This window comes from Macrobrachium nipponense, chromosome 38 (genome assembly GCF_015104395.2).
Source record: "Macrobrachium nipponense isolate FS-2020 chromosome 38, ASM1510439v2, whole genome shotgun sequence".
NCBI lineage: Eukaryota > Metazoa > Arthropoda > Malacostraca > Decapoda > Palaemonidae > Macrobrachium > Macrobrachium nipponense.
Window position 1 is genome coordinate 2,483,490 of NC_061098.1, and position 16,180 is coordinate 2,499,669.

The 16,180-nt window shown below is 33.7% G+C and overlaps 1 protein-coding gene across 1 annotated transcript in view; it reads right to left on the bottom strand.

Moving 5' to 3' along the window:
- Positions 1-9,814, bottom strand: part of LOC135209497 (thialysine N-epsilon-acetyltransferase-like) — a 31,489-nt gene extending 21,675 nt beyond the window's left edge. Inside the window, exons 1-2 of the mRNA XM_064242152.1 lie at positions 9,680-9,814; positions 579-701 (exon numbers count right to left, since the gene is read on the bottom strand). Coding sequence (XP_064098222.1) covers positions 579-701; positions 9,680-9,686 — 130 coding nt within the window. The 5' untranslated portion in view covers positions 9,687-9,814. The remainder of the gene's footprint in view (positions 1-578; positions 702-9,679) is intronic.
- Positions 9,815-16,180: the final 6,366 nt, after the last annotated feature.

The following is a 16,180-nucleotide window of genomic DNA, read 5'->3' on the forward strand; positions in this document are numbered from 1 at the left end:
ACTGTATAAATAAATATTCCTATTTTCTTGCCATTGTTAGCTTATCTATTTGGTTCAGTATCTAACTGACATAAATTACCATTTAAATATACATAATCATTAAAAAAAAAAGGGGATAAAACTTCACTGAAATTCTCATTATGAAAATACCAAGAAACATACAAATCACAGTACAGGCAGCCCTCGGTTAACAGTGGGAGTTCCGTCCCCAGCCGATGCTGCTAAATGAAAATCTGCGATAACAGCACTAAAAACCTGCTTAACGACACTGCTAACCAAATATTAGTGCCGTTAACCAGAGATTGGCACTGCTGTTAACTAGATATTGGCGCTGCTAACCAGAGATTGGCACCGAAACTCCAGTTAACAGCGTCGCTAGACAAGCGATGTAAAACCGGATAGCCGTTAACTGATACCACGGTTAACCCGAGGGCTGCCTGTAACTGAAAAACTTTTAATTAGATAAATGGGCTTAGAAAGAGGTAGATGTTATGAAAGGAGTTTTCATAACTTGAAAGCCAGCAAAACAAGAGAGGTAAAAGTTTAAACTGTTCAATGTTACTGTTTTCTATACTTGCCTTGGCATGACAGTCCTCTTACGTCGGTTATTTTTTGTTCTTTTATAGATTCTCGCATCAACAATTCCAGGATCTTGCAGTCTGACAGTCTGGCTTCTCTCACCGTTAACGGGATCATTTTCTCTGCAATGGAAATCAAACTCATATTAGATTGATGTTTATGAGAAAATAACAATCACTGCTCTCTTCAGACTGTAAAAACAAAAGCACAAAATACCCATAAGTACTGCAGATAAAGATTTCTACAACTGTATAAACTTCTAATCAACAGTTAATTTTCTTGCAGAACCAAGGATATTCACAGATAGGGCTGGGAAAAATTCACTGGTAGGCATAAGAAAAGTGAACTTACCAGTGGGTCTTACAAAAATTAATTCACCAGTGGGCCTCTAAAAAGTTATTTCACATGAAAGCCTAAAAATAAAAGAATAATTTTAACACTTCATACCCTAGGAAGGTACAGTGTCAAGATTCACATCTTGACCTAACAAGAGTACTTTTTAAAGATATGTATATTACGCACTTAAAAGCATACTGAAGCATCAACACTTTCCACTTTTTAAACATGCAGAAAATAAATATATAAAAGGCACCCAAGGGAGTAAATGAGCAAGGGGGGCTGGAGGTGGTGAAGTGCCCCCAAGAATTGGGCAGAAAAATTTTTCAGGCAGAGTAGCCAATGTAACAGGGCTATTCAACTGGCAGATTGTGAGCTGTAGGCTTTATTTAATACTTGTAAATGTAGGTGAAATTTAGTAGTTAACTTTCATTTTTAAATGATGTGTAGAAAAAATAAGCAGTGTCTTCATGAAGTGTGGTTCCTTCCCTCCTTCACACACACACATATACACATAATACTTTCCATTGCTGGTCATGAAACCCCTAACATTCAGGGCATATAAGCTCCCTATTGAATTCCTGCCCCCTACATTTCATGCACTTAAGATTGCGAATCATAATTAATCTTAAATAGCCTAGTTCTACACCCTTTGGTACAATACTGAAAACCAGAGAAACTAGAGTCTAACATATTGATGACAAAATTGCATATTAACCCTTTAATGCCGATTGGACGTATTAAATGTCGACATAAATTGTCTGTCGGGTGCAGATTGGACGTATGGTACGTCAATAAAATTTTTTTTTTTTTTTTTAAATAGGCGGAAAAATACTTATTGGCCTACCAGGCGAAAACTTTTGAATCACGCGCCTTGGGGGACGCTGGGAGCTCACGGATCAAGGCGCTGTTTTGTTTACAATCGTTACGCAGGCGCGCAAGCGCGAATTTCTTTCTTATCGCACTAAAAAGTATCAGTGACACATCTAAGAAGTTATTTTGTCACTTTGAACATAATTTTTGCACCATTTTAAATTAGCCGTTACATGAAGTATTATATATGAAAATGTGCGCAATTTCATGTAGAATACAAAAAAAATACTCATGATTGTAGCTTTTATCAGTTTTGAAATATTTTCATATAAATAACGATAAGTGCCAAAATTTCAACCTTCGGTCAACTTTGACTAGCGAAATGGTCGAAAAACGCAATTGTAAGCTAAAACTCTTACATTCTAGTTATATTCAATCATTTACCTTCATTTGCAACAAATTGGAAGTCTCTAGCACAATATGTATTTCGATTTATGGTGAATTTATGAAAAAAAAAATTTCCTTACGTCCACGTGGTAACTCTCCTGAAAAAATCATAAATTTTTTTGTGCAATTGTTGTAATGTTTGCACCATTTTAAGTTAGCCGTTATATAAAGTTTTATATATGGAAATGTGCGAAATTTCATGCACAATACAACTAAAAACAACCCATGGTTGTAGCTTTTATCAGTTTTGAAATATTTTCATATAAATAACTTTAAGTGCCAAAATTTCAACCTTTGGTCAACTTTGACTCTACCGAAATGGTCGAAAAACGCAATTGTAAGCTAAAACTCTTATAATCTAGTAATATTCAATCATTTACCTTCATTTTGCAACAAATTGGAAGTCACTAGCACAATATTGCGATTTATGGTGAATTTATATAAAAAAAAAAAAATTTTCCTTACGACCGCGCGGTAACTCTTCCGAAATAAATCAGAAATTTTTTCGTCTGATTGTCGTAATGTTTGCACCATTTTAAATTAGCCGTTACATTGTTTTATGTATGAAAATGTGCGCAATTTCATGTAGAATACAACAAAAATAATTGAAGGTTGTAGCTTTTCTCATTTTCGAAATATTTGCATATAAATCACGATAAATAGAAAAAAACCACGTTTGGTCAACTTTGACTACCGAAATGGTTGAGTGACGCAATTTTAAGCTAAAACTCTTACAGTCTAGTAATATTCAGTCATTTATCTTCATTTTGAAACAAATTTGAAGTCTCTAGCAAAATATTTAGATTTATGGTGAATTTAAAAAAAAAAACTTTCCTTCCCTCCCCGCGCCGATTCTCCGCCGCAAATCTCCGAAATGCGTACATACCATTCTCGTAATATTTGCTCCATTTCATATTAGGCGTTTCATAGAGGTTTATATATGAAAATGTGCACAATTTCATGTAGAATACAACAAAAAATAATTGAATGTTGTAGCTTTTCTCATTTTTGAAATTATTTGCATATAAAAAAAATATAAGAAAATTCGACATTTGGTCAACTTTAACTTGTCCGAAATGGTTGAAAACTGCAATTGTAAGCTAAAACTCTTACAGTATAGTAATATTCAGTCATTTATCTTCATTTTGAAATAAATTGGAAGTCTCTAGAACAATATTTAGATTTATGGTGAATTTAAAAAAAAAACCATTTTTTTACGTCCGCGCCTTACGAATTCATGCATCATTTGGTGATAATATTTTCTCTGTGTTGCTTTGATTGTTTTACAATGTATTATATACCAAATTGATTGCAATTTATTGTACAATACAAAAAAAAATTAACTTGTTAGCTTTAACCGTTTTGCTCACAGCGTGATTTGAATACAATTATATATGAAATTTTGTTTTTGCGCTATCATATATCGCATTATTTATATATGATAATGACATTTTTTTCATTTCTGATGGTTGCATACTAAACTTCAGGCAATGATACAAAAAGGAGCCAAAAATGAACTCTTAATCTTGAAAACTAAGCGTGCTGAGATTTTTTGAAAAAAATATTTTTTCCGCTTCGGCGCTCCTTCTGAGACCCCCTCGGCATACGGGAGACAATTTTTATTATACCCCTTCGGCGTTAAAGGGTTGAGTTAACCAAAGCAAACTAAAATAGAAAACAAAGCCACACAAAACTTAATACTTCAGCAAACAGATCTCAAAATATCACAAAAATAATGAAAAATTTGCATCACAACCACTCATGTTAGTTGGGAGCTGGCAGAAAACAAATTGGAGATCTCTGTTGTGTTGTAACTGGTGGTTCCGGAAATGGGGAAGTCTCTGTCGCCTACACAGCTTGGTAAGCCACTTAAATAAAAGCTAACTTTCATTACATTCTTACAATGACTTGTTAAAACCATCAGTTCTATGTAATGATAAATGAGGATTCCACTTACAAACATATCAAAACAGATTTATGAAGTTTAAGCACACATCTAGGCCACAAAATTATGATTCAGACGAAACATACAAATATTTCACGGACTCACCGATCTATGAGCTTGCCAGAAATGCAAATGTTTTTATGTGTCTATGCTTTTGATCTCACTGAAGAGCCCTTTTATAGTTTCTTGGGTTTACTCAGGAGATGACGTCACCACTAAAAAAAAGGAAAAAAAAGATATCTCCCACAAAGACTATGAAGTGTATTTATCTTCCTTAACCTCAGCATTTATCTTATCATCAATAAGTTCTTGAAAATAAGGGTTTTAGTCTTCTGTGTTTGAAGTAGCATTGAAACATCAAAGGGAGTGGCAATGATCTTCTGGTAAAATGTTGTCAAATGATTAAAATAAATTAGAACCTTGCTTAATTATTTCTTTTGCTGACATTTCATTACCATGCATTTAAGAGCTAGGTTGGAGAGAGAGAGAGAGAGAGAGAGAGAGAGAGAGAGAGAGAGAGAGAGAGAGAGAGAGAGAGAGAGAGAGAGAGAGAGAACTTAGTGTTTACTGATCAGTCAAAACGGGAGGGCTTTAATGAGATAACCCTCATCTCTTGGGGGAGAAACCATTCACTATAAATTCTTTAGAATATTTCTCAACTGTGCACACTATTCACCTATCCATCCATGCATTTTATTTAGTATATCAACTTTCATGCAGTTACCATCCTAAATAAAGTTTGCATGAACCTAAATCTGTTACAGAAGATGACTGCCTTTTCCAAAGAGTAATTTTAGATTAAAAGGGAAACCGTCAGTTGCTACCCAAAGAAAAATGCTGTGTAGATATGTGGTTGATAAGGACAAAAGTGTTTGTTCATTCATTTTTTAACTACTGTAATTATGTAACCTTACTGTAATTATGTAACCTTAACTACTGTGATTATGTAACCTTAACTACTGTGATTATGTAACCTTCTAATGATCTTAATTCTCCTTACTTTTTGAAAGTTTTGCATATTCATGATGTTTACAAAAGTACATATAATAATCTAGGGCATACCTAGATTATTATCCATGGAAAAATAAAGTTTGAAGAGGGCCCAATAAAAAAAAATTAACAATCTATCACAAAGAAGAATCTAGCAGAGTATTAGTATGAATGTAAATTGATAACTTCATCCATCTCAACTGGATTGCTTACCTTCTTTTATATGTATTTTTTCAATATATGCTGGATAAGGATGAACTTACAAACTTGAACTATCTCTTAACATACTGGACACAAAGTGAACAAAAGCCTAAGGAAATTAGAAATTTTTTTATGCATTGAAGAGGATTAACTTTAACAGCACACTTGAAAAATGTAAGGTTTTCAAAAAATTAGTTTATTTTTTATCTGAAATTCATCTAAAGCGATTAGAAATATCTTTAGAACAAAATATGGTATGGCAGAAATCTTTCAGTTCTTGAAATTTTTATTTACTGTTCATCATTATATCAGACATATTCTCAGTGAATGTAATCTAATGCAGCGACCTTCATAGACTGATTAGCAAACAGAGATGTGGCATTTACACATGATAATTCTCAGTAGGAGGCTTCCCTGCCTCAATAGAAATACCTTACAACATAAGCTACATTTATAATTCAGTATAAAGCATAAATTACAGAAGATACAATTTTTTTGTAGAAAACTCTGCAAAAAAATCCAGATATACTGAATACAGTACATTTAGAACAAAATATATTCACTAGTATAATCCTACACTCACTTATACATTTGAAGTTTGTTGCCTTGGGATTGACTCATGGATTTATTTACAGGACTCAACAAGAATTCTGTTTATGAATTAGATTTAAAATTGAAGGAAAGCTATCTGAGGTTAAAATACAGTGTCTGTGAAATCTGTGGCTAAACACATACAGATTATGTGAAGCATGATAATATTCTCAGTGAAAATCATTCTCAAGCAGACACCCAAGCTGTCTGTTAGGTTGATATAATGTTAAGTTGGATGGTGTCATGGTACTATAAATATGGTATACGTAATAAGGAGATCATAAATTAATGTAAATAAGACTAGCTAAAGTTGATAAAATTAATCAGCTCATAAATTAATGTAAAAAAGACAAGTTAAAGTTGATAAAATTAATCAGCTCCTACGAAACCTACAGGTTATAAGCATTAAATGTTATTTGAGTTGCAGATAATAGTGCTGTGTTTAATTTTATGATATCTTTTAAATAGTATTGTGACATGGATGTGAACAAAAAGTGACCACTTTTGTGGCCATTAGTGAGAAAAAAATAAATCATGGAGAGTTATATGACCCTAGATGGGAATATATTTTTTTGAGTGTTTAAGAGTAAGTTAAAAGCTGTATTACATCATTATTACATTTTGTTTTCGAATTGGATGTCTTATAGGATTCACAGCTTACAATAACAAATTTTGTAACACTTACAGTGAGAAAAGCACAAATAAATGAGGGGATTCGTTAACGTTAGCCACTCATTACAAACCTGGCATCAAAGGTGGACTAAGGGTTTTGGAATTCATCTCCATTATGAAACAGTGGTCATAAAATATGTGACAAGACTACTGTCACTAAGTAATTGCAGTTTTATATCCTTAAAAGGGGAATGGAGGGTGTAAGTTAAATAAAACAATACTTGACATTCTTACTCTGTTAAATAAATGATGGCCCTTCAGAGCCATCAATTATCATTGAAGAGAATGAGATCATTACATAAGAGATGTACTCATATCTTAAATATAACCAGCCATTGTACTCATGTCTTGAATGACGGGAACATAATGCCATGCATATTACAGTACTGTAATTCCACAACAGCATTAGAAAAAAACATCTTGAACCGACAATGCTTATGTTTTGTTTAAAGACCGTGACAAATGGATGAATAAACTCACCGTTATGAGTCTACCCTAATTTGAGGTGTGTTAACACAGGGCTAAATTGTATTTACACTTTGAATATACTGTATTGCTTTCTTGTGTATTTCCATCCAGACAGAGAGAGTTAACACAAATCTCCTCTTTGTCCTTTGCTTTATTCAACTCCCTTTAAACTATAATGATGATAAATAAAAATGATTATGGTTTTCAGGGGTATTCTCAATTACTAACCAAAGCGGGGTTTTCAGGTGGGGGAAAAGACAATACTATAAGTGAAATACAAGGAACTAAGGAACTTAATCTCACTGATAGTAAATGTAAAGGAAATAGCTGCACAAAGAAATTGTCTACAATAGACCCACTGTATTCGCGGGGAATGTGTACCAAACCCACTGCTAATAGCTAAAGTCAGCAAATACTTAAAACTCCTTTAAAAATAATTAGAACAGCCTAAAAATGCTTATACTGGAGTTTTCTAATAGTTTTATCACAAAGAGTGCATTTAGTCAAGAAAATCATATGAAAATACAGTAATCTGCGAATATTTCTCAGTGAAAAACACTGCAAATAGGTGAGTCCGCTAACAGCAGGGGTCGACTAGTATATTTATATAATTTTTTTACTAAACAATGTAGAAATGTTATACATGATATGGTACAGGTGAGAACATACTATGAGAAATTCACTGTCTTTTATGTTTATACGTTCATCACTGAGGGGTTGCAGTGTTTAGTACCAGCCTATCAGGGATGAAAGCAAATTTCCCATTATCTCAGTAAATTTCTCAAATCACATTGCCTGTATAGGGTAAACAACCGACTAGACTGGCCAACTCACAAACTACCGTGTTTTTGGTCACCCTCCAAAAAAGTACTTTAACACGTCCTGACACCAGAGATGGTCATCAGTCATGAGTTGTTGGTAGTGATAGCAGGAGCTCAAGACCTCTACTCTCCTTTCAAAGTTTCAAAAATAAGTATTTACTCCAAAGTTAGAAATTAGGGCCATATTTCAAGATTTAAACAGAGAGTAATGAAAAGTGTGGCCAACGCAGTGCACACTACCCCCATGACACTTTCGAAAATTTTACTTACAATTAAAAAAGTTTAGAAGATTGACGCCATCTCGATGTTTGCGGAATCGCTTGTGTCAACAAACTTCCCATTTCCTGTGCTAAATCCGCACACCACTTGTACTCATAGATTTTGGGGCCCTTTCATCACAACAATCGTAAACATGACTTCCGACCACAACTTATCCAAGGGAACTACAGTATTCTTTGCAGCGTTTTGCACTCTTCAATTGTTTATCAGTGTTGTCAATTGGTATGTGTTTACCCTCTAAACTGGGTATAAGACTTACACAAAACCAGGGAAATATGTGAAATTAGCGTATTTATTTGTAGTATATATACATATAACAGCAATTTTATCATTACTGCATTACTATGACAACTAGAATTCATGAAAACAGTTGGTAAATGCATCAGCGTATGTGTGAAGCTCCACTAGATTGGCAACAACGAGTCATTTTTCATCGCGTCGTCTGCTCGTAAGTACATCAGAAATATTTGTAATTTTTCGGGGTTAATTTGGTTGCAAAAAGGGGATAATAGACATGAATTAAATTAACATTTTGAAGTAAAGTTAAACTAAATAATGAGTAAAGTAAACAATTAAGGGAATAAAGCTTTGCACCTCATAAACAGTAAAGTCGTCTGCTGTTGTAACTGTGTTTGTGGAGTGAATGCTTAGGACCCAGGAACAGCAACGTGGTTCAAGTGCAATTTGGAGTGAATTAAGACCAATATGTGTATAATTACAATCAAATAAGCACTGTGGAGTTTCAGTTGTGATGGCAGTAAGGATAAAACTACCAATTACAAGGTAAAAATTAATTCAGTTCAAACTATGACCCTGGGAATAAAACGTTTCATACTTTCACTAATATAGGCAACAAAATGTTTTATTGTGCTGATTACAACTGCAATCTTGAGTAAGATCAATAAACGTTACATATACTATACGCTAATATTGTTCAAATGAGTGCTGGAAAGGCTGGAAAAGATGGTGGATTGTCTGTGGTTAGACCAGCTAGGCACACGATTGCTACCATATTGGATTTCAAAACTGCCTTGAAAACATATTTTACGAAGAGCTCACATGCTTATTTTAGTTCGGATGGGGCTTTCATTTAGGTATTACATTATGTTGACGAAACTTCAATCTTTGGAATGGTATGTTTAAAGTTGTAATTGTATTCTCGTTTCACCAATTAAAAATCGAGTGAATAAGGTCTGGCTAGCGCGATGACGATGGATCGTCCGCGGTTGTTTACCCTATTTTCAAACTGTCATGCACTGGAGTAAAGACATGGTACCCTTGGATAAGTACGTTTGGTGACGTTCATTGGGTCATTAGCGAACGAAACGAACATAAGAAAAGTCCAAATCACACACTAAAATTCAGAAAACTTGACATTTTTCTGTCCAAAAATGCGACGCTGTTTAAAACCAAATTTAATACCTACCTAATTGGTATACCTATAGGTACCTACTAGGTATTAGGTAACGTTGCATTCTACAGTTGTCTTTGCTTACATTCTTCCGATAGGAAGTAATACCTTACTTTTTGTACGTACCTGACATGATGCTGGTTGGCAATCACACTAAATCTATATAAGAAACCGCCGAACTATTTATACTTTACTTGCCGCAGCCGATTACTATGTCTATTACGTAACAGAGGCGCTGCGCAGTCGTACTTACTTCCTTTTGTTTACATTCTCGCAGCTTCATCTTCTTCCCTCTTAGCGACGTGACTGGGAGCCGTTAGCCGTAATTCATTGCTCCACAACAGAAGCAATATAATGAAATATGTACCCTGCGCGTTACAGCATAAATTACGTATCTTGAGGTATCCTAGTGGGATGATTCAAAGCTCAGGTTCATTGTGTTGGCTTTTATATTCCTCGTTCTTTCGTTCACATTAAGAGGTGTCATATTACATATCACGTTGTTTGCCAGACTTGATGTTGACGCAGATAAGGCCAGTAGGACTAGGCAGAGAACTGAAATAGTGGAGGAAGATGGTGAAAGTGACATTTTTATCATATAATTTTTGAAAACGCTAGATGCTGGACAGACTTAATCTCCAGACGTCATAACGTAAAAAATATTTTTATTAAATAGTTTAATCTTACGTAATTGTTACGACCTAGAAAATAGCCCATTAGTCACACACACACACACACACACACACACACACACACACACACACACACATCACACACACACACACACACACGCACACACACACAACCACACACCCACCAACACACCCACACACACACATATATATATATATATATATATATATATATATATATATATATATATATATATATATATATATATGAGGGATACAATCCACAATGAAGTAAAATCCTCTTGTAGTTTAAAATATATATTTCTTGTACAGGATTAAAGCTTTCGACCATCAACTGTGGTCTTGTTCACCAAAATGTGATATGTCACCTCAAGGAACTAACAAGTAAGAGCACAAACATTTGAAAAAACAACGGTTAGGTAACAAGCTAGTTTATATTATAAATTATCAGGCGGTTGAGCCCTCGTTCTTTCCAGAATTCGTCTTGATCTTCGTGGGGGAATGTTTCTATTGTCAACTGCTTGTTCTCTGCTGGTTGGGTGGTTTGTTGGAGAAATGGCCTGATTGGAGTAAACAGGTCATTTCTCCAACAAACCAACCAACCAGCAGAGAACAAGCAGTTGACAATAGAAACATTCCCCCACGAAGATCAAGACGAATTCTGGAAAGAACGAGGGCTCAACCGCCTGATCATTCATAATATAAACTAGCTAGTTACCTAACCGTTGTTTTTTCAAATGTTTGTGCTCTTACTTGTTAGTTCCTTGAGGTGACATATCACATTTTAGTGAACAAGACCACAGTTGATGGTCGAAAGCTTTAATCCTGTACAAGAAATATATATTTTTAAACTACAAGAGGATTTTACTTCATTGTGGATTGTATCCCCATTTACCTAGAGGTACGACATAGTACCTGGCCTTCTGTATATATTATATATATATATATATATTATATATATAGATATATATTTAATATATTATTATACATATATATAATATACTGTGACGAAGTGCCAAGTATCTGGTTACTACACTTACCATTCATTAATTGTTACCTCACAACAGCCAGACACCTGAACCCTCATCACAGGTACTACTTATAAACGACTGAATACTCTAAAGGCAACACTGATCCCTTCAACAACTTACCAGTATTGCAGAAAATCAGACTAAGTTCATCAAAACAGGTGTGAGGTAATCTTGTAAGTAATTAAATTGATCAAAGGGCATCACTCCATCAACAACTTTAAAAGTCTAAGTATTTCCCTGATTTCACAAGTCTAAGTACTTCCCTGGTTCTAAGTCACTTCAAGTAAATTGAAGGAAAACAGCTCAATTACCACTCTATGTTTCTACCTAAGCAAATCCTAATTATATGCATGTATACTGGTAAGAAATAAAATACTTATAAAAATTTAAAATACAAAAATTTATTATTAAACTCAAAATTATAAGTGAAATTCACAATATCAGGGATAATTACTGTTACTTGAAAAAAAGTAAAATTAAATTAAAATTAATTTATCACAAAATTCAAGAAAATTAATTCAATCAAAATTCAAATGTGTTAGGTAATAACTGAAGTTTGGAAATTAATTCACAAGTGCTAAACAACAATAAAACTTGAAAAGAATTCTAAGTAAATGCAAATTAATTCACAAGTGTTAAATTCAATTAAATGTGCAACGATTAAGTAATGAAAACAACTAAGTTAATTAAATTGTGAATGCTAATGAAAACAGAAAAATGTGGAAAATACCAAAAATTGTAAAAAGTACTAATTACACAGAATATAAAATAAAAAGACACACTTCAATAAGAAAATGGATAAATGCACTTCAAATGAAACAAACACAAAACACAACAATTTGCAATGTGCAAAAATGTAAATTATTTTTCTATCCACTGCAAATATTAGTTTAACTTTTTACCAAACCACTGTAACTATTAGTTATTAACTGCAACTAATAAAAATTTAACACACTTTACCTTGGTATACCAACTTCTTTCTTAAAAAAATTCACCAATTCACACTATTTCACAAAAATAGGCACCGTTACACACTTATATAATGTTTGTTCAGATTCCACAAAAACCCTAAATAATACTAAATAATTCTAAGAAATATCCCATCTGAAATCTACAAGTTACGAGTGACCAATTAACGTTACGTTAATATCAATTATGGCGAGGGAGAGATTGTATGTTGGGTTATTATAAGAAGAAACAATTGGTCGGATAGGACAGCCCTCTTTGTGAATTTTTGGGAGACCTATCCGACCAATTGTTTCTTATAATAGCCCAACATACAATCTCTCTAAATACATTGTTACTTTACTTAATGAACTCCCTCAACCTGAACATACAATAAAAAATGGCTTCGACTTTCAGAAACTTGTTGTCATGCAGGACTCAGATCACTAAATGGTTAGTCTCGATGTAGACTTTATTTACCAATGTACCCTTAGAAGAGACAATTAACATTATTTTAGACAGAGTTTTTTTAAATGCTGATGACACTTTCCACGGTTTTAATAGAAATTTGTTTAAGCAATTATTGGAACTTGCTGTGCAAGATTCCGCTTTCGCTTTTAATAGTCTTCTGTACTCGCAGGTCGAGGGCGTGGCCATGGGGTGCCCTTTAGCCCCGATTTTTGCCAATGTGTTTATGGATTTCTTAGAGAAAATTTTTTTAGCCGAATGCCCAAGTTCTTTTAAACCAACTTTTTGCAAGAGATATGTAGATGATACTTTTATTTTACTTAGACACGCATGGCAGGGTGATGCCTTTTTGGAGTTCGTGAATACTCAGCACAGTAACATAAACTTTACCATAGAAACTGAAAAGATAACTGCTTACCTTTCTTAGATATCAAGATAACCAGAGATAATAATAAGTTTAATACTTCTGTCTATAGGAAACACACCTTCACAGGAATGGGGAATAATATTTATAGTTCGTGCTTCATCAATTTTAAATTAAATGCCATCTCCACTTTGGTCTTTAGAGCACGTAGGTATGCTTCTGATTGGAAATCTTTCCACACTGAAATTGAATTTTTACAAGATTATTTTTTAACTAACTCGTACCCTACGGAGGTATTTTATAAAATGGTAAACAAATTACTTAACTTAAACTTCACGGAAAATACCCCTTCATTTGATGTACCAAAATTACCCATATACGCCACTATTCCATATTTTTTCAAAAATAAATTAGGAGACCGTATCAAGAAAATTATTGAAAGAGAGTTCGGAAGCCTCAAAGTTAATTTAATACCTGTTAATCCTCTCAAAATAGGCTCACTTCTTAGTCATAAAGAGAATTTGCAACCGTTTATGCGATCCAATATTATTTACAAATTTACTTGCCCGGGGTGTCCCGGTACTTACGTTGGATCGACGAAACGCTTGTTGCAAGTTCGATATTCTAGTCATTTGGGAGTAAACTACAGAACTGGCCAGAGGATAACCAATCCTGAACTTTCTAATATAAGAAATCATGCAGCTCTCTGTAAAATTGAAATTAGCAAAAAAACCTTTTTCGATAACTGACAATACCAAGCATAGCCAATATATAACGACACTTGAGTCTTTACATATCAAGCACCTCGTTCCTTCCCTCAGTTCTAGTCAATCCTCTACTCAGCTTTTCTTGGCGTAGTCGAGATCTGGGCAAACGACGGTCGTACAACCATTCCTTTCTCGTCCTTCGCTTTATTAAGGTTAATATTCCTTTTTAATGCTAAATTTCTACAATTTTAATGTCACCTTGTCAATAATTTTAGTATTTTTAGCTTTTAACAATAATTTTTATGAATAACTTTAGTATTTTATGTTTTCCTTTTAAAATAGCATGTAAACTTTAATTATATTTTTTTATAAATGTGAATTGATATTACATTACAGACTGATGATGTGTCAGGATGACACGAAACGTATCTCATAATAAACTCCTTAACTGATCTACTGAGTTTCGGTAACCCTCTGATGTCTAAATGTTCGCACCTTTTGATATTATACATATATATATATATATATATATATATATATATATATATATATATATATATATATGTGTGTGTGTGTATGTGTGTGTGTGTGTGTGTGTGTGACATGATACTCGATCCACTATCGATTGAGCAGTAATCACGTTCCAGAAAATTCCATCTCGTCCTGTGATTTTCGCTTCCTGGTAGTTATAATTCTATGGTAGGTCTCCACCAGGACGTAGAAAAGCGCAGGGCTGGCACCCTTATCCCAGAAAAGTACTTGCACAGAACCGCGAGGCTTATATTATACCTTTAGGAGCCAGAAGCTCCTATAATCATCATCTCCCAAGACTTTGAGTGTCGGAAAAACCATTTCAAGTTTCAGGGCAAGAAAAGTGGTCCTCTCTCTCTCTCTCTCTCTCTCCATCGCCGTCAAAATACAGGTAATGAACGGCATTCGCTCTGCAGCGAATTCGCAGAAGAAATAAAGTAAATCTCCTCGTGAAACTATATCAGTTGTTTCAGGCTCTCGTTAAATTTGTATGCAAATCTTTAATTCATTTTATTTTAGCTTCGTCCTCCGTTGCGTCAATGACTGCAATGTCTCTCAGACGCCTTCACAGCTTTGGACTCCAACTGCAAAGGTCATTTGCCTTGAGAATGTCTTGTGGGGGATTGACGCTTTACAATTCAGCCAGGAAGTGGTTCAACCCGGTGTTGTCTCAGCAGAATTAAGTGTTTAGAATTCATTAAATATCCAGAGTTGCTGAATAGGAAAAGAAGCTTTTCTTATCAAGGCACTAGAGACGACACTGAGGTCTAGCATTAAAATCTCAAAGGTGAAAAAAGGGAAGATTTGCATACTTGAAAGAAATGATTTATAAAAACAGCTGCTGAATTAATAATAATAATAATAATAATAATAATAATAATAATAATAATAATAATAATAATAATAATAATAATAATAATAATAATAATAATAATAATAAAGGACCTTAGCCTGTAATTCTTCCCTGGATTCTTCACGTGTGAATTATTGTACACTGCTTTCCAAAACCGCATCCATCAGGTACAATTACGATTAGGCATGAAGGATATGTCAATGATTCAAAGTAATGCAATCTTGCCTACAGATATCTAATGGCAGATATATACAAAACCGACTAAATTTTCACGTTTTTCATTCAATTATCAAATTTTCTTTCCTGTGTCTCTATTTCACATTCGGGAAAGTCACCCACGGCGCTCATAAATATAATATTGTCAATATGAAACTTTAGCTCAACGTTTATTCAAAAGTTTTCCGAAAAAAACCATCCTCGGGCCAAAGGTCTGAAGTTTTTTCTATAAAGTCTAAGTCGAATCTTTCTTTTATATATATATATATATATATATATATATATTCTGATCACCGATCGGATTAATTTTGGCCTTACTCGAAGTCTCCTCGGTTTTTTTTTTTTTTTTTTTTTTTTTAAATTAAAGCGAGAGATCTAATATAGCTCGGAGAATAACTTCGCGGTTTTCAATTATCATACTTTGAAACTTTGGTTATTATTTTTTTTTGTACTGATTTGAGTTCACTTTGTTCCTCAGAGAACTGATAAAGAACTCGAGTACTCCTTTCAGTCATACTTAAATCCACTGATATGATTCGTGTTTCAAGAGCTTAGAACTTATGTGTTTTTATCTCAAGATTATTCTTTTGTAGACTATGTAAAATCAATTCTATTTGCTACACAATTTTCCATTACCTAATCGTATAGCAGCATCAATTACGCCTAATATTTCCTTAATAACGGCAAAAGCAAGCAAGAAATGATCAGCTCGAAATTGCGAGTTTGATTAAGATACAATATAATTTTGAATATAGTTAATCAATCCTACTTACTGTGCAATTTTCATTACCTGTTAGCTCTTATATCTATTACATTCATCTGCCTTTGTTTCCCAAATAATGACAAAAGAAAAAAAGAA